This window comes from Opisthocomus hoazin, chromosome 7 (assembly GCF_030867145.1).
Source record: "Opisthocomus hoazin isolate bOpiHoa1 chromosome 7, bOpiHoa1.hap1, whole genome shotgun sequence".
Classification (NCBI taxonomy): Eukaryota; Metazoa; Chordata; class Aves; order Opisthocomiformes; family Opisthocomidae; genus Opisthocomus; species Opisthocomus hoazin.
Genome location: NC_134420.1, coordinates 9220610 through 9246434, shown reverse-complemented (window position 1 = coordinate 9246434; position 25825 = coordinate 9220610). Strand labels below are relative to the sequence as shown.

At 56.2% G+C, this 25825-nt stretch overlaps 1 protein-coding gene across 18 annotated transcripts; it reads left to right on the top strand.

The window, feature by feature from the left end:
- The first annotated feature begins 433 nt into the window (after positions 1–433).
- On the top strand, positions 434–24875 carry PAX6 (paired box 6). Of its 18 annotated transcripts, XM_075425415.1 has the most exons (14): positions 9981–10035; positions 10407–10483; positions 10850–10904; positions 13052–13182; positions 13503–13633; positions 14530–14571; positions 14665–14880; positions 15486–15651; positions 19810–19968; positions 20815–20897; positions 21175–21325; positions 21448–21563; positions 23638–23788; positions 24698–24875. In XM_075425415.1, exons 1-14 carry the CDS (start codon positions 10013–10015, stop codon positions 24781–24783), a joined length of 1587 nt encoding a protein of 528 aa, XP_075281530.1. In that variant the 5' UTR covers positions 9981–10012; the 3' UTR covers positions 24784–24875. The 18 variants fall into 18 exon arrangements, with proteins under 18 accessions (XP_075281512.1, XP_075281522.1, XP_075281517.1 ...); XM_075425397.1 differs by lacking the exons at positions 9981–10035; positions 10407–10483; positions 10850–10904; positions 13052–13182 and adding exons at positions 434–526; positions 6918–7062; XM_075425407.1 differs by lacking the exons at positions 9981–10035; positions 10407–10483; positions 10850–10904; positions 13052–13182 and adding exons at positions 4076–4516; positions 6918–7062 and having other exon boundaries at positions 14665–14679.
- Positions 24876–25825: the final 950 nt, after the last annotated feature.

Genomic DNA, 25825 nt, shown 5'->3' with positions numbered 1-25825 from the left:
GGGCGTTTAATAGGGGCTGAAGCCAAACCTCAACCTAAACCTCGGCCTGGGAGGCAGGGAACGGGCCCTGCTGCGGGCAGCGCTGCGGCCGGGGGGAGCCGTCGGGCCGCAGCCCCCCTCTTACCGGCAGCCGGTGGGAGAAGGCAGCGGCCCCCCGACCCGCGGGGGAGCCCCGACCCGCGGGGGAGCCCCGACCCGCGCCCCAGTCCCCCAGCAGAGCCCCGGGCCGTGCCCGCCGTCGGGGCGGGCGGTGTCCGGGCTCTCGCCGTCCGCGCTCGTGCCGCCTAAAATGTCTCATTAGCTAACTACTGTCCGCCGTGACGTCACCGGGGCGGCCCAGCCAATGGGGGAGGCGCTGGCGTGGATATTAAGGGAAAGTTAGTGCAAAGGCAGCACCTCTCTTTTGCTGTCATTGACATTTAAACTGTGTGGCAGGTTCTCGCGTGGAAATTGGCGACCGGAGCCGCCAGGTACCTCCCCACGGCAGCGGGACCGCCGCGCCCGGGCCCCCCGCGCCCGCTGACAGGTAACGACTCCGCTCGCCCCGACGAGGAGGGGAGTGGGGGCAAGGGGCTATCGGGCACCCCGAGCAGCCGGGCACCTCCACGTCGCGCGGGGAAGGCGAGGGGAGCGGGCTTGAGCCCCCACAACAGGTGGGGGTGGGAGGGGGGGAGCGCCTCCGGCCGCCGCCAGCCCGTCGGAGGGGGGGGCCCCGGGGCGGAGGGGGCGGCCGGTGGGGCAAGCCGCTTCCCAAACTCCCCCACCCCGAGCGGGCGGTGCAGCCCCCTCCTCTCTCCTCCCCCCCGCCCTGTGACCCGGGCCCCGCTCCCTCGCCGTTACCTCTCTCAAGTGGCGGGGGCAGCTGCCGGTTACCGCATCCGTCGGGGGGCAGCGTCCCGCGTCCGTCTTTCCCCCCCCCCCGGGCCCCGGCACCACGGGCCAGCTGGACGGGGTGGGAGTGGGGCGCGGAGGGCCCGCACGGCCCCGCGGAGAGGTGCGGAAAGGCGGGCGGGTGGCGGGGAGGGGAGGCGGGCTGTCGTCGGGGGCCGCGTCCCGGCCGCCCTGCTCTGGGTACCGCCGAGGTGTCGCCGGGCGCCCCGGAGGCTCTGTCGCCGGGCTGGGGAAGGTCCGGTAGCCAAGAGGCGACCGCCTCTCACCCGCCAGACTCCGGCTCTCCTCCTCAGCCCCCGGTGCCTCTGCTAAGTCAGGGCGTCAGTGGGAAAGGGAGACAAACCCCTAGAAAGGTCGTTCCTCCTCCGAAATAACACGAAACGAAAGAACAGCGCAAAACCTAAAACGACGCTTACCTGTCGTCGAGCATCTCCAAATATTCCTTACGGCGCGCTAGCGGGAACGCTCCCTGCGACGCTTCGCTAGAGTATACCGGCAAATGGACATTCTCCTTCAGTAATAAATCAAACACCATCTATCTCAGATCCTCCTCCCTAATTAGAGATGTTTATTGGAGATGGTGTTTATCCAGCTGTCATGCCGAGAAAAAGCTGTGACATAATTACCTCTGACCAGATAGTCTTTTATATGCGTATCTCGCTGACATATAAAGCAATGGGTTTGCCTTAAAAATTACAAGATCAAATGTTGATTTTAGCCGATATAATAATATTTCTGGTCATTAAGCTAATTGAAACTCTGCTTTCCGGCTCTCCAAATTACCGATCTCGCGATTTAAACTTCTTTCTTTGAGGATTTAAATGAGCGGCTCCACCAAAAGAACGGGCTGGGGGAGACGCACCCTGCAAACTTGCCGCGATAAATCAGATTCGCCAGCTCGGAGCGAGCCCTCGCCCCCCGCGCCCGGCAGCACCGCTGACCGGGAGCCGGGGAGTTCCGCCGCCTCTTCAGCGGGCTCTGCCCAGTTTGGGTTTTGTTTCTAATCCGGGAGGCCAGGAGAGCCCGAGGTGGGGGGGAGGTGAAAGCGGGGGACCCCCCCGCCCCCCTCCCTGAACAGTGTTGTTTCTAAACCCCGAACCTCGGCGGGGCCGGCGCGGTGCGGGCCGGGTCTCTGCGTTCCGAGGCGTGGGCAGCGCCTGCGGAGCCGCCTGCGTGGGGCTGCGGGCCGGCCCTGGTGAGCGCCGAATTGCTCCATAATTGAAAATACGTTTTGGGGGAAGACTGGTTTTACAGATAGCGAGAGTGCAGGCTTTTGATCCCTTTCCGCTGCCTGTGTCCTCCGGTTGCTAATAAAACTCGCATTGAGCTCCTTAGTGGCTTGATTAACAGGCAGATTAACTGTTACTGGGGTTTTGAACAGCTTGTCCCAATCAATAGCATTTAAAAAGCCCGTCAGGATGCGCTAAGCTTCCCCACGCACCCCCCTCTGCACCCCCCCCCCTCCTTTTCTGAAGGCTTTTCCAGCGGGTCCGGTTGCACGACGCTGTTCAGATAGATGTAATCCAAGGCGTGCTCGTACAGAAAGATGTAGGCTCGTCTTCCACAGTCAGGGCGGCTTCGGCAGGGTCCGGAAAGCCTTTTTTTATCCTGCCGCACAAAGCTGTGCCTTACGCAAAAGGCCGACATAAAAGAGGTTAAATCGATTCCAAACTTTTTGCAGATTGCTTATAAACTAGAAAAGCTTCACTTAACTCAGTGTCCTGCGCATTATAGGTTTCAAACACTGTCTCTACATATACAAATAGGCATTAAGTGTCCTGAAGGCAAAAGCATTGTAGTCCGAGACGTCAGGATTCGTGTATCTCTTCAGTTTTAGACCGAACTGGACAAGAGGACTTTAAGCATTTTTCTGGGTATTAAAAAAGGTATTTTGCAGCCCAGATATTAATACAACGAGACGATAAAGGAGTCTCTAACTCAGCACTTTCAGCTTTCAGCACCTAACAAAACACGAAAGGGAAGCAAACGCTGCTGCTTTACACAAATCAATAGCCAGGCACTAGATCGTGTAAAAAAAGTGAAAATTATTTTAATTAGGAAAAACAAAAAAAGAAAGCCTTGCCTTATATAATGGTTACTTACCTTTTTTTTTTACCTTTTTTTTTTTTTTATTATGCCCCTTTTTTTCTTTTAGTTTGGAATAGCTTAAAAAAAAAAAAAAAAAAGAGGAAGTGGGAGGAAAAACAGATACGGAGAAATGCTAGTTACAATAATCCTGTCCGGGTTTTAAAGTAGAAATCTTCAAAGCGTGTGCGAGTCCATGCCGAGAGCCACGGCCGCGGGGTCCCACGGCGCGCCTCGGGCGGGCGCTTGGCGGGGGGGTGGATCTGCGCTGGCAGGAGGGCAGGGCTTTGGGGAAAGGGCAACGCCGAGAACCTCACCGCAGTGCTTCTCCTCTCGCCTCAGCAAAGTGGCGAGCGGAGCGTTTTTAAAAGTCAAAAAATCACTTAAAAAAAAAATTAAAGAAAAAAAAACGAAAAATAAGAAGGAAAAGGAAAAACGAGGAGCGCGGCAGCTGAAAGCTGCTAGGTAAAAGAAAAAAAAAAAAAAAAAAAAATAAAAAGACAGCGTTTCCTCCGGAGGTCTCCAGGCAGGGCCGTCCCAGCAAGTCCTGCTTCCCCGGCCGGGCACCGCTGCCGGGCAGCGCTGGGGCGGGGGCCGAGGGGGCGGCGAGGAGGGCACCGGGCCTGGGCGGGCTGCCCGCTCCTTCCGGGGACCGGCGAGGGGCAGCCGGGCCGGGGGCAGCGGCGGGGCCGAGCCGCTGCCGGTCCCCGTCCCGCTCAGCCCCGCCGCTGCCGGTAAAATGGCGGCGCGGAGCCGGGCCGGACCCCGCGCCGGGACAGACCCGACTCCGCGGGGCGCGACGGGGCGGGCGGCACCGCACCGCGCCTCGGCACGCACACACGCGCGCGCGCGCGCCCCCGCGGAAGCGCGCGGCCCCCGGTGGCCCGCCCCTCCGCGCTTTCTTCCTCTCAACTTTCGCTCGGGGCTCCCGCTCCACTGCCCCCCCCGTGACGTCACCGACTTCACCCCTGCCCTCCCCCCCCCCGCCCCGCCCGGGGATTTTTTTTTGGCGGCTGAGGGGGGGAGGGGGGCTTTAAAAGTTTTTTTTGGGGGGGAGGGGACACAAAGCCCGCTGCGCCCGAGGGGAAAATAGCAACAAGATTAGGGCTGCTTTATTCCGGCGAGGAGGCGTAAGAAGGTGCTAATCCGAGGGACGGCTAATTGAGAGCTTGTAAAAATGATATTTGGCTGCGATTTCGGACAAAGTGGTTTCTCTCTTTTCCCCCTTTAACGGCCCGCGGAGAGGGTAAAAAAAAAAAAAAGAAAAAAGTCGCTAGAGAGGGAGTGCAACAGGGAAAAAAGCAAAAAAAAAATCAAGAGGAAAAAAAAACCCAGACAAAATCCCACGGACACGACTGACTTCGCTCCAGGAAAAAAAAGACCGGATCCCCGCTTTGAAGTTCCCCTCGGAGCCTCCGGGGCTGGTGCGGGCTGAGGAGCTGCAGCCCCTAGCAGGACGCGAGCGGCGGGACCCCAGCCCCGGCAGCTGGGCGGGCTGCCCCGAGGGATCGCCCGGGACGCGGAGACGAGCGGGACGCCGGTTCGTACTCCGGTTCTGGCCCTGGTTTCGGTTCTTTTTGTCGCCCCGAAACGTTTCCTCTGCGCCCCTCGATCCTTGCCCGCGGCGCAGGTCGGCTCGGCGGCAGCTGACCCTGCGGGACGTATTGGGGAGGGGGAGACGAGGCGAGGGCGGGGAGCCTGGGGCTGCGGGGGAAGGGGGGGGTCCTGCCCGAGCCCCTGGTTCTGGCAGAGCCCCCTTCGGGGCTGCCCAGGGACGGGTTCCCCCGCTCCTGCCCGGCCTTACCTGCAGGGGCGATCCCACCACACCCAATGGCTCCCGTGTGTCCGTCGCGATGTCCGGCTCCGTGTCTACAAACACGCGTGTCTGGGGGGGGGCGGGGGGGAAACCAAACAAGCCCACGGGCCGACTTCGGCCTTGCCAAGGCGGCAGGAGCCGGAGCTGGCTCGGGGGAGAGGCCCCCGGCCCCTCGCCGCTGCAGGTGGGGCCAGACCGGGGTCCGCAGCCCCACTCGGGCCGGGTCCCGGGGCAGGAGCGCCGGCGGCTCCCCCTTCACCGCCGCTCCCCCGGGGAAAGACTTCCCCCGTCCCGGTCCCGGCTGCCGGGGAGGGCCGGGGAGCGGCTGCCGGCCTCGGGCCCTGCCTCCCGGGCCTCCCCGGCGGGCGCGGAGCGGGGGCGGCCACGGCGGGGGGGACGGGGACGGGGACGGGAGGCAAGCGGCGGAGGGGAAGGCAGCAGCCTCTGAAGAGCCCGTTTTGTGCTAGGAGGGAGCTGTGGCAGCTTCTCGGCGGGACCGGGGATGACAGTGCATGACGGCCGGGCAGCCCATTATCCCGCTCCCATTGAGGCGCCCTTTCACTCACATGCAAACTCCTTGGCAGAGTCGTTTGTCTCCTCATTGTACTTTATTTAAGAATGCAATGGTTGTCAGGGCTCTTATTCAATTTCAAGATACTTTATTGATGAGCTTTGACTTTTAGCACTTTTCACATGTCAAGAGAAGTCAAGTGTATGCGGCTACGACTTCATTTTATGCTTCGCGCGTTCATACTCTCCACTTTCCGCGGTGGCCCTTGGAATTTCTTTTTCCTGTCCCTTCTCCCTCTTTCCTTTCTTTCCCCCGAGCCTTTTTTTTTTTTTCTTTCCTCCCCCTCCCTGTGCAGACACCACCCCCCCCCCTCCGGACCACTCGCCATAACCGATTGGGACACCCTGAGCTCGGACTGGTGCTCCCAGTGTAACCTTAAATGCATGCGCTGAGGGGTTGCTTTAGAGTTTACTGAGGTGTGTCTTAATAGTCCGGCATTCAACAAATGTACTTGTGGTGTGTGGCCAGAGCAGCAGAGTCATTTACTTACTTTCCCCCTCTAGTTTCTGGCAGCCAGCGAAGGGGCTCCCTTTGCAGGGGGAGGGAGGGAGGAGGGGGGGGGAAGCCCCTTCAGCAGCGGCCGGGCACAAAGCGACGGCACTGCCCAGCGTTCGGCCGCTGCCCGCCCCCGCCTGAGGCACACCACACCACACCCCCCCCCCCCCCCGGCTTCTCCGTGGTGTCTTTAAAAAAAAAACACAACCAAAAACCCACAGAAAAGGCAGCCCGGCAGCCCTTAGTCAACAAACGGCACGTGGGGGCGGCTGGCGAGTGTTTGGTGAAGGGCTCTCCAGGGCCCTCCACAAGAGCCCTCGAAGCACGCAGCGAGTGGCGGGTTTGCCCTGCTCTCCCCGCCCGGGCGCTGGGGAGCGGGGCAGGGGGGCCGCCGGCCTCGGGGGGGGGGGGGGCTGCGGCCCGCAAAGCGCCCGCCTCCCAAATAGTTACGCGCCTTTCACCGTTTGAATGTGATATTTTTTCCCCACTGTGGGACGGGACAGCGCTGTTTAAATGCAAATCGACCTTACTCCCCCCCCCCGGACCTGAAATCGCGGGGCGCGCGCGGCGCCGGGCCCATGCCCATTCATCCCGGCGGCCCGGGCCAATGGAGCGGCGGCGGGCGGCGGGCGGCCAATGGGCGGCGGGGAGGCGCTCGGAGGCGCTTTGCATAAAGCAATATCGCGCGTGGGGGGGGGGGGACACGGGACACCCATTTGCATGTGGCGGGGTGATTAGCGGGTTTGAGCGGGCCGGCCCCGGCCCCGGGCGCGCTTCCCGCTCCGGCTGCGGCGCGGGGAGGAAGTGTTTTGCCGGGGGATGATGACAGAGGTCAGGCTCCGCTAATGGGCCAGTGGAGAGCGGGGGAGGCGAGGCAGGGGCCGAGGCGCGCCGGCATTAATACACCCCAGCCCTCGCCAATCGGCATAGGTGCGAGCTGCCGCCCGCCCGCCCGCCCGCCCGCTCCCTCCCTCCCCGCTTCGCTCGCAACGCTCTTTTATCTCCCGCTCTCCGGTCGCTGACAGCCCATTTTATTGTCAATCTCTGTCTCCTCCCCAGGAACCCGAGACCACGCAACCCGCGGCTTCGGCGGCGAATAAAACTATTTCGCTGGCAACTCTTTTCCGAGCACCGCCGTCGCGAGTCGGTGCGCTCCCGAAGTGCTGACAGGAGCTTTGACAACAAGGCGGGATGCCTCAGAAAGGTGAGTCTGCTCACTTCTTCTCCCGGCTTCTCCCTCCTTGCATTTTAATATCTAGGCAGGGCGCGCTCTCTCTCCCTCCTCCCCTCTCTCTCTCTCTCTCCTCTCCCTCTCTCTCGCATTCCCATTTGCATTCCGGAGAGCTTCCCGGGGAACTTTCCAGCCCTGGAGCTCACAAACTTTCTGTCTCCTCTGGAAAAGCCAAAGCGTCCGACCAGCAAAGCGACGCCGACGCGAGCCGGCAGCTCGTTCCCCGTTCGCCGGGCAGGGAGGACGCAAGCGCCGGGCTCTGCGTTGCCGATGCTGCCGCTGCCCCAGCTCGTAGGGCCGGAGCCCGCGGTGGGTCGGGGCCGTGTCTGCAGCCTCCCGGGCCCGGGCAGCGGCAGATACGACCCCGACCCACCGCGGGCTCCGGCCCCACGCCTCGTGGGAGGGAGGGAGGGAAGTGGCCCCGTCCGCGGACTCGAGCTTTGTGTTCCCGCCGCCTCGGTTTCGGAAAGGATCACCCACCCGTGATGGTGGGAGGGAAAAAAGAGGGAGCGAGCGGCCGGGAGAGTTGCGCTGGGGGGGTGGGGGGTGGGGAGGAAAAAAAGGAAAAGGGGAAAAAAAAAATAAAAATCACATCCTAGGCCAAGCCAGCTCCCCGGCGCGGTACAGGCGGGGAGCTGAGCGGAGCTGAAGGGCTGTCAGTTTTAATCAGCCACCCGGGGATCTTCCCAACTCGTCCCCGGTGCCGGCAACTTTCCCAGCTCCGGCGCGGGAGAAGCGCCGGGGGCGCGGAGCCGCCCGCATCCGCGGGCCCCGCCGGCCGCCCCGCACCGGCCCGGCCCTCCCCAGCACCGGGCCGCGCCGGGGTCTCGCGTTGGGGGATTTTTTGGGTGCCTTTTTAAATCGATATGCTTTATTATTTTGTTTTTCTTTAAAAAAAAAACACCTAATCTCTCTTGTTTCTGCAAAAGCTACATACCGGCCGCTTTCATCTCCCCGCCCTGCGATCCCCCGGAATAACCCCAGTATACGAAAGCCTTTTTTTTTCTTTTTTTTTAATAAGAAGTTGCATACTCATGGCCGTGCAAGAAAAAAAAAAATTTACTGTGGGGAAGGGCAACCATAAACTTGATGCTTTTTTCCCTCGCAAGTGCAATTAGAAAAAATCTGGATTTGAATTTAACCTTGTAACGCTTTGCACGGAGTTGCTGCACGGACGCGCAGAGCAGGAATAATTTCTGGAAAGTTTAAAAACAAACTTTCTCGAACGATTGAAGGTAGTCGGCAGAGGCTGTTTTGGAAAGCGAAAACAGGGTCCGAGAGAAGAAAAGTGACCGCTTCTTCTCCATTTTAGGGACATAAAATAACAAAAGTGGCCCTTGACAATAAATGTTTACAGCTTCTGACCCCTACCAACGCCTCATCGCAAGTTGATTCGTTTTTATCCTTTTTTTCTCATTCGCCCCGAGAAGGTGAAACTTTGTCGTCCTAACGTCTGGTTACGGTGTCACCGGGGGGGGGGGGGGATGCTATCCGCCATCAGATTATACCAAAATCTCGAGATTAAAAACCGACCCGCAGATTAGGCCGGGCCTGCGGGGACCGGGCGAACGGCACTCCCCGCCTGGCTCAGGAGCGGGCCCGGGCGCGTCCCCGCCAAGTCGGGCTGCGGCCGGAGCGAGTGCTGTCGCGACAGCCGGACCCGGGCTGGGGCTGCCGGAGGCGCTGGGGAGCTGCTGGCTGGCAGAACCGCAGCCCCCTGGCCCCGCACCTCGCTGCGGCGCTCGCCTGCCCTCGCCCTCCGTTGTAAGGCGCTTTCGGCTCTGTTTGGGGTTTCGGTTTGTTTGGTTCCCTGGCTTTTTTTTTTTCATCTCTCTCCTCCCTCTTCCGCCCCCCTCTTTAAACCCCCTCTTGTCATTTCTGCGGTCCGCACTGGCAGAGCCGAGGGCTGGGAGTTTAATGGTGGCTTTCTGGATGGCTGCTGTAACCCCGCAGGCCCCGCGTTTCTGAGTCGTGCGTGAAATCCGGGAGGAAACCGCGCCTGCAGAAGCGGGTTTCCCGTGCGGTGTGTGTCGATGCAGACGTGTTCGGTGTGTTAAAGGGATGGCTGGCTGCACGTTCGGCTCAGCCGAAGGAGATACGGCCGCGTCCCCGCTGGAGCACAGCGTAGCTTGCTCTGCTGCTAATCAGGTAGCTCTCCAAAGAGCAGTAAATATTTACCAGCCAAAGTCTTCACGCTGCGAGAAAGTACTTGTTTGATGTTTATTTTTATGGATTTAAGATTACTAAAAGCTACTTAATAAATTATACCACGGCTGGTCCTGAATGGGGAAACGTGCCTCTTTGAATTCTCCGTCATATGCAGGAAGAGTAAAATTAATATTCATTATAGGCGCGAAAGAAAGAGAATGAGTATTTTTAGGCGAAAAAAAAAAAGGAGAGAAAATGAAGGCTGCGACTATTTCATTATTTTACCTCCTTTTTTTTAGCAACCCCCTTGAATGGGCTCTTTATTGTAATTGTCCCTCCCCAATTGAGCACCCCACTGAGCTGTTGTATCTTTTTACAACCCCTAACAACTCGCACCAGTAACACAATTACCGCCAGATATTTATAACGAGAAATTACTTTTCCATTTTCACCCGCGAGGATTTCAAATAAATACATGGGGACGCATAAATAAATAAATAAGTGGCCCGGGGGGGGAGGGAGAGAGAGGGAGGGAGGGAAGGTGGTGAGAGGAGGAGAGAGGGAGCAGGGGAAGGGGGGGGGGGGGAGGGCCGAGCAAAAAAGGGCGCTGGGGACTGTCCAGGCGCTGGGTCAAGACAGGCACTAATGAAGGGAGAAGGGGCTTGTTTCTCTGCTCTTTGTAAGTTGGAGGGTTGTTGGTCCGTTGAGTTGGGAAGCTGCGCGGCCGGTTAAGGAGCCTGGGTTTCTGCACTCGGGGTTTGGGTAGAGGAGCAGAATGGAGGCCATTGTTCGCTTTCTGTAGGCTTTGTTTAACAGTTCTCACCCCCTCCTGTTCTTACTTTTTAAAGCAGTGAGGCGAGGTAGACAGCGTGTGTCACAGTACAGTGAAAAAGGGGAAGATCTAAAGACCAAAAAAGAAGTTAATCACAAGACGGGGAGTTTGGGGGAGAAAAAGTTGCTAGTGCCGCGGGGAAAGGGGGGGGGGAACAACAACAAAACAAACCTCGAGGAAACACCCGGAGGTAAAAACGGAGCCCCGCTCCCAGCACGCAGGGCAGCCGCCGCAGCCGTGTCCCCCCCCGCCCCCCGATGCCCGCGCAGCCCCCGCACGGCACACCTTCCCGGCGCCGCTCCGCACCGCTTAACGTACTTCTTCTGCTTTGTCCTAGAGGGAAGACTGTAACTAGTGACACGCAGATGTGCGAGTCCCTAAATTGTATGAGAGGACAGTCCACCCCGCTTTCAGGCAAGTTTTAAACACACGACTTCGGGCTCTCTTTGTGGTTATGGCCGCCCCACTTCACGCACCACCTCCGCGGAGGGCACTGACGGCGAGGCGATACGCCACCTGCATGCAATTAAATCGAGAAACCACTTGGCGGGTTGCTGTTCTTAAATACATATATTTTATTATTAATTATTATTTTTTCCCTGCGTGTCAGGGATATATAGGCGCGTTTTTGCCTTGAGGTATTAAAGCCCCCAAATCCTTACGCTAATCGGGGGAGGACGCCTAAGGATAACAAAGTAAGCCTGTGAGATATCAGCCTCTCTGCAAGCTTAACCGCGTGCGCTACCCCCCCCTGATTAACGCCTGTTTTGTCACTGATAGACCGCTATAGGCGAGGCCCGTGGGATACCGCTCTATCAGCCCAACATGCAGAACAGTAAGTGACTCCGCGCCCCTCCGCGGCCGCGGAGGGCTAGGCGGGGGCTGCCGCGGGCGCGGAGGAGCGGGCAGGCAGCCGGGGGAGGGATGCGACGAGATGCGATGAGATGCGATGCGGCTCCGCGGGCGCGGTGGGCTTCTGCGCGGCCGGGAGCGCTGCCCGCCCCGTCGGGGCGAGGGTACCGCCGTGGAAGGCGGCCGGGAACGCTGTCACGGCTCCCGGGCCACCGGGACTTGTCCGGTTGGTGGCCCAGGCCTCGGCGAGTGTCCCCACCCGCTGCTCAGCGGGATTCGGCCAGGGAAAAGCCACCCCCGGGGCTAGGCGCAGCTCCCCGCCGCCTCCCGGGTTTATCCCGCACCCCGGTATCTGACGTCTTTCGCGGGTTATTATTTTTATTTCGGCCTTTTCTTGTCGGTGGTGGTGTTGTTGAAGACCTCGCCGGTGGGCCTTGCGCGCCCCTCGGAAGGGAAAGTGGTTGCGGCAGGAGGGAGCGCAGCGGACCCCGCCGTCTGGCGCGGTGGTCTCTCCTTGCGCCCCGGTGGAAGGGGATGCGCGGAGGTCGGGGGAACCGGGGGTAAGGTCCCAGCCGAGCCGGAGCAGGCCCCCATCTCCCCCGGGACGCGGATCTTCCGCGGGATGGGCTGCGCGCAGCAGCGCCGCGGGGTTGCGCGACCTCGCAAAATCGCGACTTTGCGAGGTCGCGCAACCCCGCGGCGCTCCTGCGCGGGGGGAGTGGGGAGGCCGCGCTTATCTTGCGCACGTAGCGGCGGCGCGGAGAGCAGGCCGAGTTGCGCGGTCCTTGCGCGGGGGCTGTCGGTCCCGACCCAGCTGCCGCTCCGAGACCTGGCCTCGGGGATGCGCGGCTCCGGCCCCCGTTAAACCGGTTCGTAAATTAACCCTCGCGTGAGGAACATGGGGGGAAAAAAACCCCAAAAACACCGATTCCGGAGAGGTTTCTCAGAAAAACTCGGGTGGAGCCGTGGGAGTTTTATTTTGCTTTTGGGGTTTGTTGTTTGGGGTTTTTTTTAATTATTTTTTTATTATTATTGTTTTGCGGGGCCACTGCGTGCGCGTCCGTGCGATGCTATTTTCACTTCTCCCGAGTTTTCTCCCCCAGCCCGGGGTGGGCATTACCTGCGCCCGGCCGCTGCCCTTGGCCTTGGCGTGCCGAGGGTTTATGGTAATGGGGGAATGCCTTCACTCGCCCGGCCGGGATCGCCACGGCAAAACGCAGAAAAGATATCATTCGGGTGAAGCCTTTATTTTGTTTAAAGGTCGCGGCGGGCTCTTCAGGCTTTGTGTTAATAACTCCTGGGTGTATATGGTGCAGAGCATCCAAATTGACACCATATGTTTTCCTATTAGATGACTAGCAATAGAATACGAGGCGCATAATCATTGCCACTGGGCGAGATCTCCACCGCTCTCCAGGGAAATTATATAATGATTAAGGCTTAACCTTTTAAGCGAAACTTTGATTTGGCTTTCCCCGCTGCCATTTTTTACGTCCCCCCTCCCTGAAACGAGCTCCCCGCATGCGTTGACGGGAACCGGGGGGGGGGGGGGGGGGGCAGAGAAAGGGGTGTGGAGGGGAAGGGGGGGGGGGGGGCGATCCGCCGAGGCCTGCGCCCCGCGGCAGCCCCCCCCCGCAGCCCCCCCCTCCCCGGGGCGCAGGCGGGGAGGGACGCGGGGCTCCTCTCCCCGAGGCGGGAAGCGCGGGTCGCAACGCCCGAGCCGGGCGCGGCGAGTTGCCCTGCCCCGATGTCACTTCGCATCCATTGCGCGGGGTGCGCGCCCCGCCGGCCGTGCCCGCGCAGAGCCCCCGGCCGCAGCCTCCCTCGGAGGGGGGAGCCAGCGGAGCCCAATCCAGCCGGAGTGATGCCCAAATGCGGGCCGAAAGGGTCGTTTTATCACGCTGCCGTTTGTCGTGACGATGCGATTTTCAAAAGCAGAGGACTGTCATAAAGTGACACGCCTGCCACAAGTGCTCCAACTGATCTTTTCAATTAGCCTTCCGTGCATGATCCGGGGCGACTTCCGCCTATTTCCAGAAATTAAGCTCAAACTTGACGTGCAGCTAGTTTTATTTTAAAGACAAATGTCAGAGAGGCTCATCATATTTTCCCCCTCTTCTATATTTGGAGCTTATTTATTGCTAAGGAGCCTGGGCTCCCGGAGTCCATTTGTCAGGAGGCTCCGGCGAGAGGAGAGCGGAGCGCGCGTAGAGCAGAGCTTCTCCGGGGAGGCTGCCTTCCTCCGCGGCGCGGAGCTCCAGGTCGGGCACCGGCGGGGCAGCCTCCCGCCCTGCTGCTGGCGGAGGGAGCTGCTGGGTCCGGGGTGGGGTTTTATTTTTTCTTTTTTGCCTTTTTTTTTTTTGTGGTGGGGAGGATAAGAAAAAAAGGAAATTAAAAAAAAAAAAAAGAAAGGCGAGGCCAGGGAGCAACGCAGCGCGGAACACCCCGGGCGTCGGGGACGGGCTCTGCAGGCGGGGAGCTGGGAGCGGCGGCGGCGGGGCCGGGCGCGGCGGTCCCGGCGAGGCGCGGAGCGGGGCGCGGAGCGGAGGGGTGCTATGGCGGTCGCTGTGCTCCCCCGCAGGTCACAGCGGCGTGAACCAGCTCGGCGGGGTGTTCGTCAACGGGAGGCCGCTGCCCGACTCCACGCGGCAGAAGATCGTGGAACTCGCCCACAGCGGTGCCCGGCCCTGCGACATCTCCCGGATCCTGCAGGTGAAGGCGGCCGCGCCCCGCGCCCTCCCGCCGCTCCTCCGCGCCGCTCCGCAGCCGCTCCGCCCGCCGCCGCCCGCCCGGGCGACCGCCGCCGGCCCCCACGCACCCCCACGCAGCCCGACACAGCCACCCACCCGCTACCGCCACTGTCGCCGCAAACTGACCTTTCTAACTATATATATACACACGCACCTCCTGAAATATTCTGATTTTCTTTTCCTTTTTTCCTTTTTTTTTTTTTTTTTTTTTTTTGGTTGCTCCCCTTTCTCTCTATCCGTCGACAACCTGCGCTCTCCTTACAGTTAGTTCGCTGTAATAAACTGAATTATACGGCTCGGCATAATTTCAGTTTCCTCTCCCTCCCTCTCCCCTCCCCCCCCTTTATATTTACTTATTATTTTGTGAGGTCTGTACGCATTTGGCGTGGCTTACTGCTTCTTTTTTTTTGTTTTTACCTTTTTTTTTTTCTTCCAAAAAGCCGAAAAAAAAAATAAAGAGGAGAAAGGGGGGGAGAAAAAAAACAAACCACCACCACCCCCCGTCCAAGCCACGCCGTTTTAGCCCGGAATCTGCCTTTGCGGACACTGGCGCGACCCGCGCAGCTCAGGGGTGCGCCGTAAATGTAGGTCTGGAGAGCCCCTCGCAAGTACGCTGTCTGAGAGCAGTGAGGACGGTGGGGACTAGTCTGGTTTAGCTATCCTTCGCATTTTAAGGCGTATTTTAACATTAACACTAAAAGAATTACGTTTTGACCAGATTTTTTTTTTCCTTCCAAATGTTTTCAAAGTATCACTTCTGTAGAGGGTAGGGCCACGAATGTAATTTTTTTTTTAAAGAAAAAAAAAGACTCTCTAAGTAAGTTCTCATACCATTTAAGGTATATTTTTGTGTTATAGACCCATGCAGATGCAAAAGTCCAAGTGCTGGACAATCAAAACGTAAGCTTGTCATTGTTTAATGCATACTTAAACAATTTTATTTTTGTCTTGAAATTATTAATAATGTGATTTTCTGTCCGCTTCCCTATCCAGGTGTCGAACGGATGTGTGAGTAAAATTTTGGGCAGGTATTACGAAACTGGCTCCATCAGACCCAGGGCAATCGGAGGTAGTAAACCGAGAGTAGCGACTCCAGAAGTTGTAAGCAAAATAGCGCAGTATAAACGAGAGTGCCCCTCCATCTTTGCGTGGGAGATTCGAGACAGATTACTATCAGAGGGGGTCTGTACCAACGATAATATACCCAGTGTAAGTTCATGGAAAAAACCTTCCCGTGCGCCGCGTACAGTGCTGGGTAGCCGTAGCGAGCCGCTGCCGCCTTTGTTTCGGTATCGGAGGCGAGGACAGCAGGTTCGCACCATTTGCATGTGGCAGGGTCAGGCGCATTTTTTCATACCGAATCTGACAAATGCCTTTAAGGAGGGGGAAAAAAAAAAAACAACAAATAAATAAAAAAAATAAATAAATAAAATCAAAGCGCGGGTCACCCCTGCGCCTGGCGCCTCAGGACCGCGCGCATCAGTCGCAGCCATCGCTCTGGTTTTGCAGGGTTGGGTTTGGGGCTTTTTTTTTGTGATGTTTCTTTTTTTTTTTTTTTTTTTGCTTTTTTTCTTTTCTTTCTTTTTTTCCCTCCCCGTCCCCGCGGTTGGTTTGTTTGTTTGTTCGCACTAGCGGCAGCAGCAGCAGGCAGCGGGTCGGGGCGGCCGCAGCGCCCGGCGAAGCCCCTGACCGGCGCCCGGGCCGAGCCGCCCGCAGCGCGGAGGGGCGCGGAGGGGGCGCGGGGGTCGCGCGGGCGGCCGGCGGGGAGCGCGCTACCGCACTACCATCGCCTCTCCTCTCCTTTGCCCTCCCAGGTGTCGTCGATAAACAGAGTCCTACGCAACCTGGCTAGCGAAAAGCAACAGATGGGCGCCGACGGGATGTACGACAAGCTGCGGATGCTGAACGGGCAGACGGGGACCTGGGGCACCCGGCCCGGCTGGTACCCCGGCACCTCGGTACCCGGGCAGCCCGCCCAAGGTAAGGCGCGGCCCGCCCGCCTCTCCCCGCCCCGCAGCGGCTCGGCCTCGCCCCGCGGCGGCGGCCCCGACGGGGGTCTCCTCTTCCCGCCCCCCCCCTCCTCCCTGGGCGCCGCGCTGGCGATTTTCCGGGGGACAGCGGCTCGGGGGGTCCCCCCCGCTGGCTCTCCCGGCGGGTGGGTGGCGGGGACCGGCGGGGTCCCAGCCCCGACCCCGGCCCGGTGAACCCTGCAGCAGCCGCGGCTGCCCAGCTGCCGGTTGCGGGCGGCCGGGCGGGTTGCGGGGCTGCTCCTTCACCTCGCCCCCGCCAGCCCGGTAATTCGGGCTCCCGCACCCCGCCCGGGCCGCCTGCCCGCGCCCGGGTCTCCGAAGCCGGGGGAGGGGGGGATCGGTGCCTGTCTCCGTCGGGCTGATTACAGTCCCTCCTCAACGGACCCGAAACAACTTTGTAAATATAGGAAACTGTTTATCCTGAAGATTAATAGGTATTTGTTGTAGGAATGACAAGGGGATAATATGAAGGATAATGGGATGTTACGTTACATACTTCAGATGGTTAATGGCTTCTTTTTGAATGCGGGCTCTGTGGCGGCTCGGCGCACTCCCCGGCTGCGGGCATTCCTTTAGAAGAGGTGTCTGCACACAACAACCTGCTTTTTGTTTTCACCCCGCAAGGAGAAAAAAAAAAACCCACAAAAAAAAGAAAAAAAAATCGGTAACAGTGTGCGGAATATCTGGTACAAAGGATGTTTCTGTCACACGCAAGAATTTGTTATGGGAACAATTCTGTCGCTATGTAATTGCTCATTAGAGATCGTTTTGTTTCTCATTAAGGCGACATGAATAAGCGTCTAGTTGAAGGAGACAGCTGTAGAAATGTTCCACAGGAGACCTCTGGACACGATATGGCACCGCTTGCCAATTAGACATGTCAGTTTTAAGAGAAGAAAACAATCTATGAAGGACACTCGAAAGATAGAGCGGAGCCCTCGCATCCCTCCAGCCCCGCTTCGGGGTTGGTTTGGGGGGGGGGGTGTTGATTTTTTTGCTTTTTAAAAAAATTTTTAAAATTTGGTTTTGCCCGGTGTCCCCTCTCGGAGCCGGGACGGACCCCGCCGGCTCGCCCCTACCTGCGGCCCCGGGGCTCCGCGTCCCTCCCCGCTCCGCCCCGCACCCACCCGCGGAGCGGGGCGCGGCGGGGGGCAGCGCACTTTCCGCCCCCGCGGCTCCCAGCGCCCCGAGCTCCCTCCGTCCCCACCGCGTGCTGGGTTTTAGTATTATTATTATTATTTTAGAAAAGGCTTTAAACGGGGAAATTTAGGGCTGGCCGAGCCGCCCGGCTCTGGCTCTGGGGGGCGGGGGGCGTCGGTGGAGCTGCTGGGGGCTTGCGGTGACCCCCTCCGCGGCGCGGGGGCGAGCGCAGGTTCCGCGGGGGAGCGCGGGGCCCGGGCAGGAGCGCGCCGGGGCGGGAGGACCCCCGGGAGCCCCCTCCCAAACCGCAGCCGACCTGCGGAGCGGTGCGGGGCCGGGGGTGCGTGTGTGCGCGGCAGGAGAGGCGAGGGGGAGGCAGGTGGGCGCTCCGCACACCCGCCTCGCAAAATTAAAATTAATAAAATGGATTTCCCCTGGAATATTCATGCTCCCTCTAATGCTTTTCCCTCGCAGGGGTATGTTACTGGATTTTAAGAGTCCATTACTCAAAAAGCATAAGGCGAGGTTAGGTCTCAGAGGGGTACAAATATGGTCTCAATCTGATAAACGCCATGCAGCAGTGAGTAAAATAATGGATACACGAGGGCTGACAGAACAAAAAGAGACATCTCTATCCGGGAGAAATTCTCCAGTGATTTAGTGGTTTTAGGGATCACCGAGACACTGTTTCTTATCTCTCCCCCCCGCCCCCCATAAGACTAAAGCCTTCTATAGGATTTAGACACTTTCTCTTTCAACAGATGCTACAATGTTTTGATCCCAGCTCTATAGCTGAGAGGTGCCGCAATTGGTTTGCTATCTTTTTTTGCTTGTTTTCCGCCTCACTGATTAAGACACTAAGAAACTAAGGAATGATTTTATTTCCCAGCGTCTTTTTTTTTTTACCTTTTTTTTTTTTTTTTTTTTTTTTCCCCGGGAAACAAATCCTATACCCAGCGTCAGATGGTCTGGCTATGGGATAATGGGGACGGACATTCACTCGCTTTCTTACGGATTAGGTCTGGAAGGTGGAACAGGGCTATTCAGATCGCTCCTTTTAGGGGCCTTTTTTTTTTTAAGAAATAAAAAAAAGAGGGGGGTGTGCCCTTCTAAACAGAAGATATCTTAATTGTCCGGCGCATGGGGGGTTAAATAGACATAGAGGGCTCTAAATAGTCATAGGAGGGTTTAAATAGTCACAAACGAGGTGAGGTGAGACTTTCAGCTGGCGCAAAGGTTTGGGGGGGAGATGGGGAGCGCGCCGGGACGAGGATGGGGGAAAAAAAAAGCGGCTTCGAAAGTTTAAAAAAAAACCCAAGAAGGGGGTTTGGGGGTGCCAAGGGGAGCGCGCGGTTGGGCGGGCGTCCCCAGCCCCCCCCCGTGCCCCCCGGCCGGTCGGTGGCGGACAGTGATGGATGAGGGCGGTGGCGGAGGTGAGGCGGCGGCCCCCGGGGCGGGCCCGGCCCCCGGCGCTGCCCCCGGCGCTGGGCCCGGCGGCTGCCCGGCCGCGGCGGAGCTCCCCGCCATCGGCGGCTTTGTTGCGGCCCTGAAAGGCGGCCCAAAGCCCCCCCCCCCCCCCATGGCTATTCACCCGCCGCCGGCCGCCTCAATGGGGCTGCGGCCGCCCATATGGTGACCACGGCCGCTGAATCCCCCTCTTTAAATGGAGGAGAAAGTTCGGGTTTTAAAACATTTCAAAGTGGTTGAAAGGGTCCCACCAGATTCTGTCACAATTCCCCCCCGAGCTTTGAAGGCCGGGGCCATTGTTCGCCGGTTATAAATGATATTACTTTAAAGTCGATTTCCCACAATATTTAAAGGACGTAGCGGGAGCGTCGCTATTTATTTTTGGCATAACTTCTCAGGGGAGATTAGCAGCAGCGGCCCGTGCGTCCCCCCACCCCAGCTCCCCCTTTATCCGGCATCCAACCCTCGGCAAAACGCGCCTCGAAAGGCGCAGGCGAGCCGGCTTCGGGAGCGCGGGGGTTCCCGGGGTGCCCGCAGAGCCCCGCTCCCCGCCGCCGCCCGAAGGGACAGCGCGGGGCAACTTTCCCCCCGTTTGGCGACAGAAACCGCCCTGGGAGCGGTGGAAATGCCCTAATTAAACACGTACCGCTGCAACGGTGCGCCAGCCGCCCGGCTGCAGAGCAGCGCGTTGAGCTAGTTAGTGAACTCGCTCCTATTTCTTTTAAAATTACATGTTAAAATTTTAAAAGAAATCTTACTTTTCTCTGGTGCAACACAGTACAAAGAATGGACAGTCCTTTTATCTAAATATAAAATTCCATTTTCAGCAATTATAGCCTGTTCTTGGTGATGATATAATTACAGCTGTGCTCAGTAATAGGTGTCAAGGCAATGCACACTCATACAATAGTTGAATAAAACTGCAGAACAATGCAGGCACTTCTAAATTCACAACCTTTAAAATGAAATTGACTGTGCAGAATTCAAATAAAAACTGGATAAATATTTTTTAAAAAAGATTACAAGCTTGGTTTGGTTTCTTAATAGCATTTTCTGCAAACCTATCAACATCTAATTGATTAGATAGGAATCACTGATTATAGATAATCTGAAATACTGAACATCACTATTTTAAATATAGCAATAGGTAAATAAATGCAGCAGACAGAGGAGACTGCCGTGGCACTTCGGCAGCGATTCATGGAAAGAATCGCTTTCAGGGGGAAGTATTTTCGTGTGGGCTTTATTCCAGAGGAAAAACAAAATGAAATTAAGACCAGGCGATCGTAATTCCTCATCTCCGATGTTTACGATAACGCTGGAAACCGAAATGTTTCCATGTTACCCGTGTCATCAGCGCAACGCTGCTTTGATACCCGAGATGTTTTTCAGGGAGGGTGTCAGCAAACATGGCCGAACTTGTTCCCAGTCGCCTTATTTCTCTGATAGGGATCTCAAAACACGGGTACCTGCGTTTCACTTTCCGACTCTCCGTTCGCAGATGGCTGTCCGCAACAGGAGGGAGGAGGGGAAAACACTAACTCCATCAGCTCTAATGGAGAAGATTCAGACGAGGCCCAAATGAGACTCCAGCTGAAAAGGAAGCTGCAGAGAAACAGGACATCCTTTACCCAGGAGCAAATCGAAGCCCTTGAGAAAGGTGAGTGACATTTTCCTACGGCTGAAGCAGGAGAGAAAAGCAAAACGTGCCCTGGCTGTGTTAGGAGCTGAACAGAAGCGTGGCATTCACGTGCCTCGTACACGTATTTGTGCATGTTTTAAGTCCATGGCTCCCTCCATGCTCTTTTATTCATTGAGCTCTGAATATTCACTGATGGCTGCGGTATGCACCGAAAAGCTGCTATAGAAGGTTTGCAGAGGGAACGTGCTCAGGGCACAGATCATGCCGAAACATTGGTGTTACACCCCAGGCTCTTCGCACGGGGGATAAATCTCCTCCGGCCGACAGTGCCGTGTCCCCAGCCGGGCCGCATTGCCCTATGCCGGGAAGGGGAGGGCAGGCGGCTGGGGCTGGCAGCAGCCCGTGTGCCTGCCCCCACGCTCGCCCCCCATCCTCAGCGCTGCCGCTGCCCGGGGCTGGGAGCAGGTGCCCTTTTCCCTGGCCGGCCTGCGCGCACCTCGCCTCTGACCCACTGCGGATCTTTGGTCTTGTTTTCCGCTGTTATTTAGCGACGTGCCATTTCGCTTCTCGGTGACAGGGTCAGAGCTGCCTTGGGGACCCCCTTAGCAGAGGCAGAAGCCCTTGTTGCTTCTTGAAAGATGCAGCATTGCACCCCAGCCTGCCTACCCCCTTGGCGATATTCCCCAGCAGGCAAGGTGTCCTCCTTCCGAACACACACACACGTGCGCAGAGAAAGCTCGGCTTTGCCTTTACAGCCCTGTTTCTTCAGAGTATTTAGAGCACAGGCAGCACAGGAACGACTCTGACTTTGCAGTCGGCCACATTAAGTCTTAGCAGCTAACACAACAGTATTTCCTTCCGCAGAATTTGAGAGGACCCACTATCCCGATGTGTTTGCAAGAGAGAGACTAGCTGCTAAAATAGACCTGCCTGAAGCAAGGATACAGGTACGGAGTTGCTGTGCGATTACAACCATTATTATTACTATTACTATTCGTTCTGTTATTCCTGTCTTCTCAAAGCACAGGGCAGCCCCTGTTTACGAGCGGGTGTTTGCCCATCTCCCCCTTCAGGAAAAGGCCAGCAGCTGGGGTTTGCTTTCGCACGCTGCTCTGCTGCGCTGCAAGCGGCTTTGTATCGGCACGGCCCTGAGTTACAAGGGGGAGGCCCCATGCCTCTAGTCCTTGTCAGGTCACTCATGTCTCTTAAACGCTGTATTTTCAGGTGTGGTTTTCGAACAGAAGGGCCAAGTGGAGAAGGGAAGAGAAGCTGAGGAACCAGCGAAGACAAGCCAGCAACACTCCCAGCCACATTCCCATCAGTAGTAGTTTCAGCACAAGCGTTTACCAGCCAATCCCGCAACCGACCACCCCCGGTAATGCCACCAACCCGCCCACGTTCATCCATTCTCTGGGGACAACGCGACTCTGAGACTGTATTGCCAGCTGTAATTGTGGTTAAACTAATGTGTTCGTCTATCTGTCTATTCTATTATAGTTTCCTCTTTCACATCAGGTTCCATGTTGGGCAGAACGGACACGGCGCTCACAAACACGTACAGCGCGCTGCCGCCCATGCCTAGCTTCACCATGGCCAACAACCTGCCTATGCAAGTAAGTCCAGCAGCGCAGCCGCGGCACGACGCTCCCTCGGGACTCGGCAGCCCCCGGAACGTGCGGGGGGGGGGGGGCCCTTCCTCTCCAGGATGGGGGGTTTCGTACCCAAACTGTGCTGCAGGGAAACTGGCATCAATGGATTCCCTGGCCTCTGAAAAGACGCCCTACTTTGGGAGAATCACAAGGCAAGGGGCACTGTAAGTCCCGGTGCTCTGACAAGCTCTTTTCCCGAATTTTGAAAGAGAAAGGCCCTCAGAATTACAAGGCAGTAAATGTGGGATAACAAAAATCCTCTTTGGAAGAAAATCATGGTTACCCTATGGAACTCACTGGTGCAGTATTGTGGAAACTGCCGCCCGAATGAGCTGCTGGAGGGATCCGACCTTCCCGGCGTAGGTGGTGCGGCGGTGGTGCATTAGGAACACCTGAGAGGGAAGGATGTGATTAGCATCAGTGGTTATGCCAGCTAAGCCAGAATTGCAAGAGCTGTCAATCCTCATGCCTGAAAGCATTAGCTGATCACCAGCTGGGTTAGGAAGAAATCTATTCCTTTGGGGTCTGTTTCTATAGACCTTTCAGATGCAAAATTCCTCCTTTTTTAATGGTGGGGTTGGCCTAGGAAGGTGCTGGCCAATTACGGGAGTTTTACAGCTTTGTCTGAGGCACACAGCATTGACCACTGCTGGAGACAGGCGAGCAGATTAGAGATCCTGACTCCTTCGCTGCGGCAATTACTATGTTACTAATTGGTGAACCAAAATTAACCAAATAAAGTTAGAGTCTCGCAAGTCCGCGGAAAGAAATGACGTTGCCTAGGTCGCTGTTTCGTGACGTTGGAGGCCGGTGGTGCCATTCCCAGCAGCGCGCTGACAGCAGACGATGAAAGATCAAAGGGCTGATACAGGGTGGAACCCTTGGGAAAGCAGGAGGCCCCCGGTTCACCGCCGGGCACCTGGGCAGGGACCTGGCACGCGTGAGCTGCTCTGGAAAGTCCTGCCTACTTGATGTCGGAGCAGGAGATTTGGCAGCCGATCCATCGGCATCTCCCTGCGGACGCGGGGCGCGTTGCTGGTTCTCCCGGAGCACAGCGTGCGCACATCCCCCCCCCCGGCCCCCTGTCTGTGTGCTTAGCGAGCGAGGCTGTATTTTCAGAGACCGCGGGTGTCGGGGACGTGCAGACGGAGGAAATATGTGCAGACGTGTCGGGTCTCGTGTGCTCGGAGCGGGAATTACTCATCCCGCTTCCTCCTCCCTTGCCGCCTCCCCGTGCTGGGGCTGCACCGGTCCCCACTCCCCCATCACCCCGGAGCGGGAGATGCCCCTGCTTGGTCCCCCTCTGGCACCATGCCATCCCTCACCCCCTGCCCCCAGCTGCTCTCCCCATGGCAGATGGGATTGTAGGGGTTGGAGTTTGGGTAAACGGAGACGTCTGGTCTCCTGGGATGCTGCTGGCAGGGGTTTGGGGCGACTGCGGCCCTGACCAGTGATCAACACACGTGCGCGTGTGGGTTTGGGGTGACCGAGGCTCTGACGGGGGATCAACGCACACGGGGGGATCCCCCGTCAGAGCCTCGGTCACCCCAAAGTACGTGCAACATGCTCACAGATGCAGGACCAGCCCGTGTGCCTCAGTGGAGTAACTTTTAGTTACACCCCTAATAGTTTTTAGTTACACCACCAAACGCGAGATAAGATGCCAGCCCTGCTCTGTCTCTCTGTGGCTGCGAATGGCGGGAGGCATCTTTCTTCTACATGAGCACAAACAGGGGCTTTGGTTCCTTGGCTTAGGTATGTGACATCTTTGTTAGCATCTAGATGTAGGGATCTGCTCACCAAGCGTGTCTGAAAAGGCGTCGGTGACCGTCCACATTGCTTCCGTAGACAAAAAACCTCTGGGACGAGGCTGCTTGGTTGAGCTCCTAAATAGGGCTTTAGGTCCCCGAATTTGAAACCAAAGCTCATTTTCCCTTGTGCACGCTGCTCCTGAGGGCTGCCATGTCCCTCCAGAAGAGCGTAACCTGGTCTCTACCTCAGCCGATGCTTAACACTGTTTTGTGCTTTGCTCCCACAGCCCCCGGTACCCAGCCAGACCTCCTCCTACTCTTGCATGCTGCCCACCAGTCCATCGGTGAATGGACGGAGCTATGATACATACACCCCTCCTCACATGCAGACACACATGAACAGCCAGCCGATGGGCACCTCTGGCACCACTTCCACAGGTGAGTGGCCCCGCGCTCCCCTCGGCTTTTCTGCTGGCTTGGCTTCCTTGCTCCACCCATCCTTTTTTTTTTTTTTCCACACGTATTTGCTGGCAGAAGTCTCTCCCCGTCGCTGGGAGAGGTCTTTCTGTCGGGTCTAGTAGCTGCCAAACTGGGCAGAAGACAAAAATGTGTAACCCTGTGGGCTAGAGCAGAAAGTCTGATTTTTCAGCTGCCGCTGGAGGGGTAGATGGAAGGCGGCTGATTAGCAGAGGTGGCATTTGAGTAGCAGTGCAGTGGAAAGCTCGTCAGTGAGGCCCCCATCCAGCAAAATCTTCCCTGCATAATTAAATTTTGAAGCAGCATTTATTTCAACGCTGGATTTCAGCGGAGCTCCTCGTACCCGTGAAGCTAATTGTATGTGAAAACGTTTGCAGGACTGGGCGTGGTTTTACCGTGTCTGTGTCAGAGGCTATTTTTTGCTGAAGGTTTGAAGTTATTGGAAAGGCAGGCAACCTGTAGAAACATTAACCTGTACATAAGAAGGCAAAAGAGGGTAAAAAAGAGTCAGTGTCAGCATAAGCAGGAGCAAGCCAGGCATATTTCAAAAGAATAGAAATGCTCAGCGTATTTCGGGCTGAATTCTCAACTGACACAAATGAGCCGAGGCTCTGGCATTTATCTCAAAGCATGACAGTTTATTTATAACAACAAATCAGTGAGTTGGGCATAGGTTTTTAAAATACAGCGTGTGTCCGTGTCGTTCTGCCCCCCGCCCCCCCCCCCCCCCGCCCTGCCCAGCTGATTCTGCAGGCTGGTAGATGGCGAGATTTAATACCAGAATACAAGCACAAATCTGTGAAACTCGAAAGCAAAAATTGTGCTATGTGTAGGAAAACTAAAATATCAATTTTCCCCATCAATTTTCAGGTCTCATTTCCCCTGGGGTGTCAGTTCCAGTTCAAGTTCCTGGCAGTGAACCTGATATGTCTCAATACTGGCCAAGATTACAGTAAAACATGTGTTAATTCCGCAACTGACTATATGGACAACAGTTGGATGTTCAGCAGTATTTTGTAAAGGAAGAATGGCTCTCGGAGTACTTCTGTACTGCAACTGTGCCCTACGCTGTAACACATGGAAAAGACTTTCACATGGACCTTTGTACACTGAAGGCATTATATCAGTTGGAACAAATCTTCATTTTGGTATCCAAACTTTTATTCATTTTGGTGTATTATTTGTAAATGGGCATTTGTATGTTATAATGAAAAAAAAAAGAACAATGTAGACTGGATGGATGTTTGATCTGTGTTGGTCATGAAGTTGTTTTAAAAAAAAAAAAAGGAAAAGGAAAAAAAAAAGAAGCCATGATCAACGAGCTTTGCCACGAATTCAAGAGTTTTATCAAGATATATCGAAAACTTCTACCAATCTGTTCATAGATTATGGATCGATGTTCCAAGTTTGTATCATTCCATTGCATATAATTAAACCTGGAACAATACGCACTAGATTTATGTAAGAAAAATATCTGTTGGTATTTCCAAAGGTTGTTAACGGCTGAAGCTATGTGCAAACAGGGGTTAAGAGAGAACTTCGATGAAGAAAAGAGTTTGATAGATAAAAGGTAGATTGTGTCTTCGATATAATCCAATTTGTTTTATGTCGAAATGTAAGTATTTGTCTTCCCTAGAAATCTCCCAGAATGATTTCTATAATAAAGTTAATTTCATTTATATTTGACAAGAATATTCTATAGATGTTTTATACACATTTTCATGCATCATACGTTTCTTTTTGGTCGGCAAGAGTTAATTGTTCTTAGATATAGTTGTACTACTGTTCACAGTCCAATCATTTTTGTGCATCTAGAATTCATTCCTAATCAATTAAAAGTGCTTGCAAGAGTTTTAAACTTAAGTGTTTTGAAGTTGTTCACAACTACATATCAAAATTAACCATTGTTGATTGTAAAAACCATGCCAAAGCCTTTGTATTTCCTTTATTATACTATTTTCTTTTTAACCTTATAGTGTGGTGTTGCAAATTTTGTTA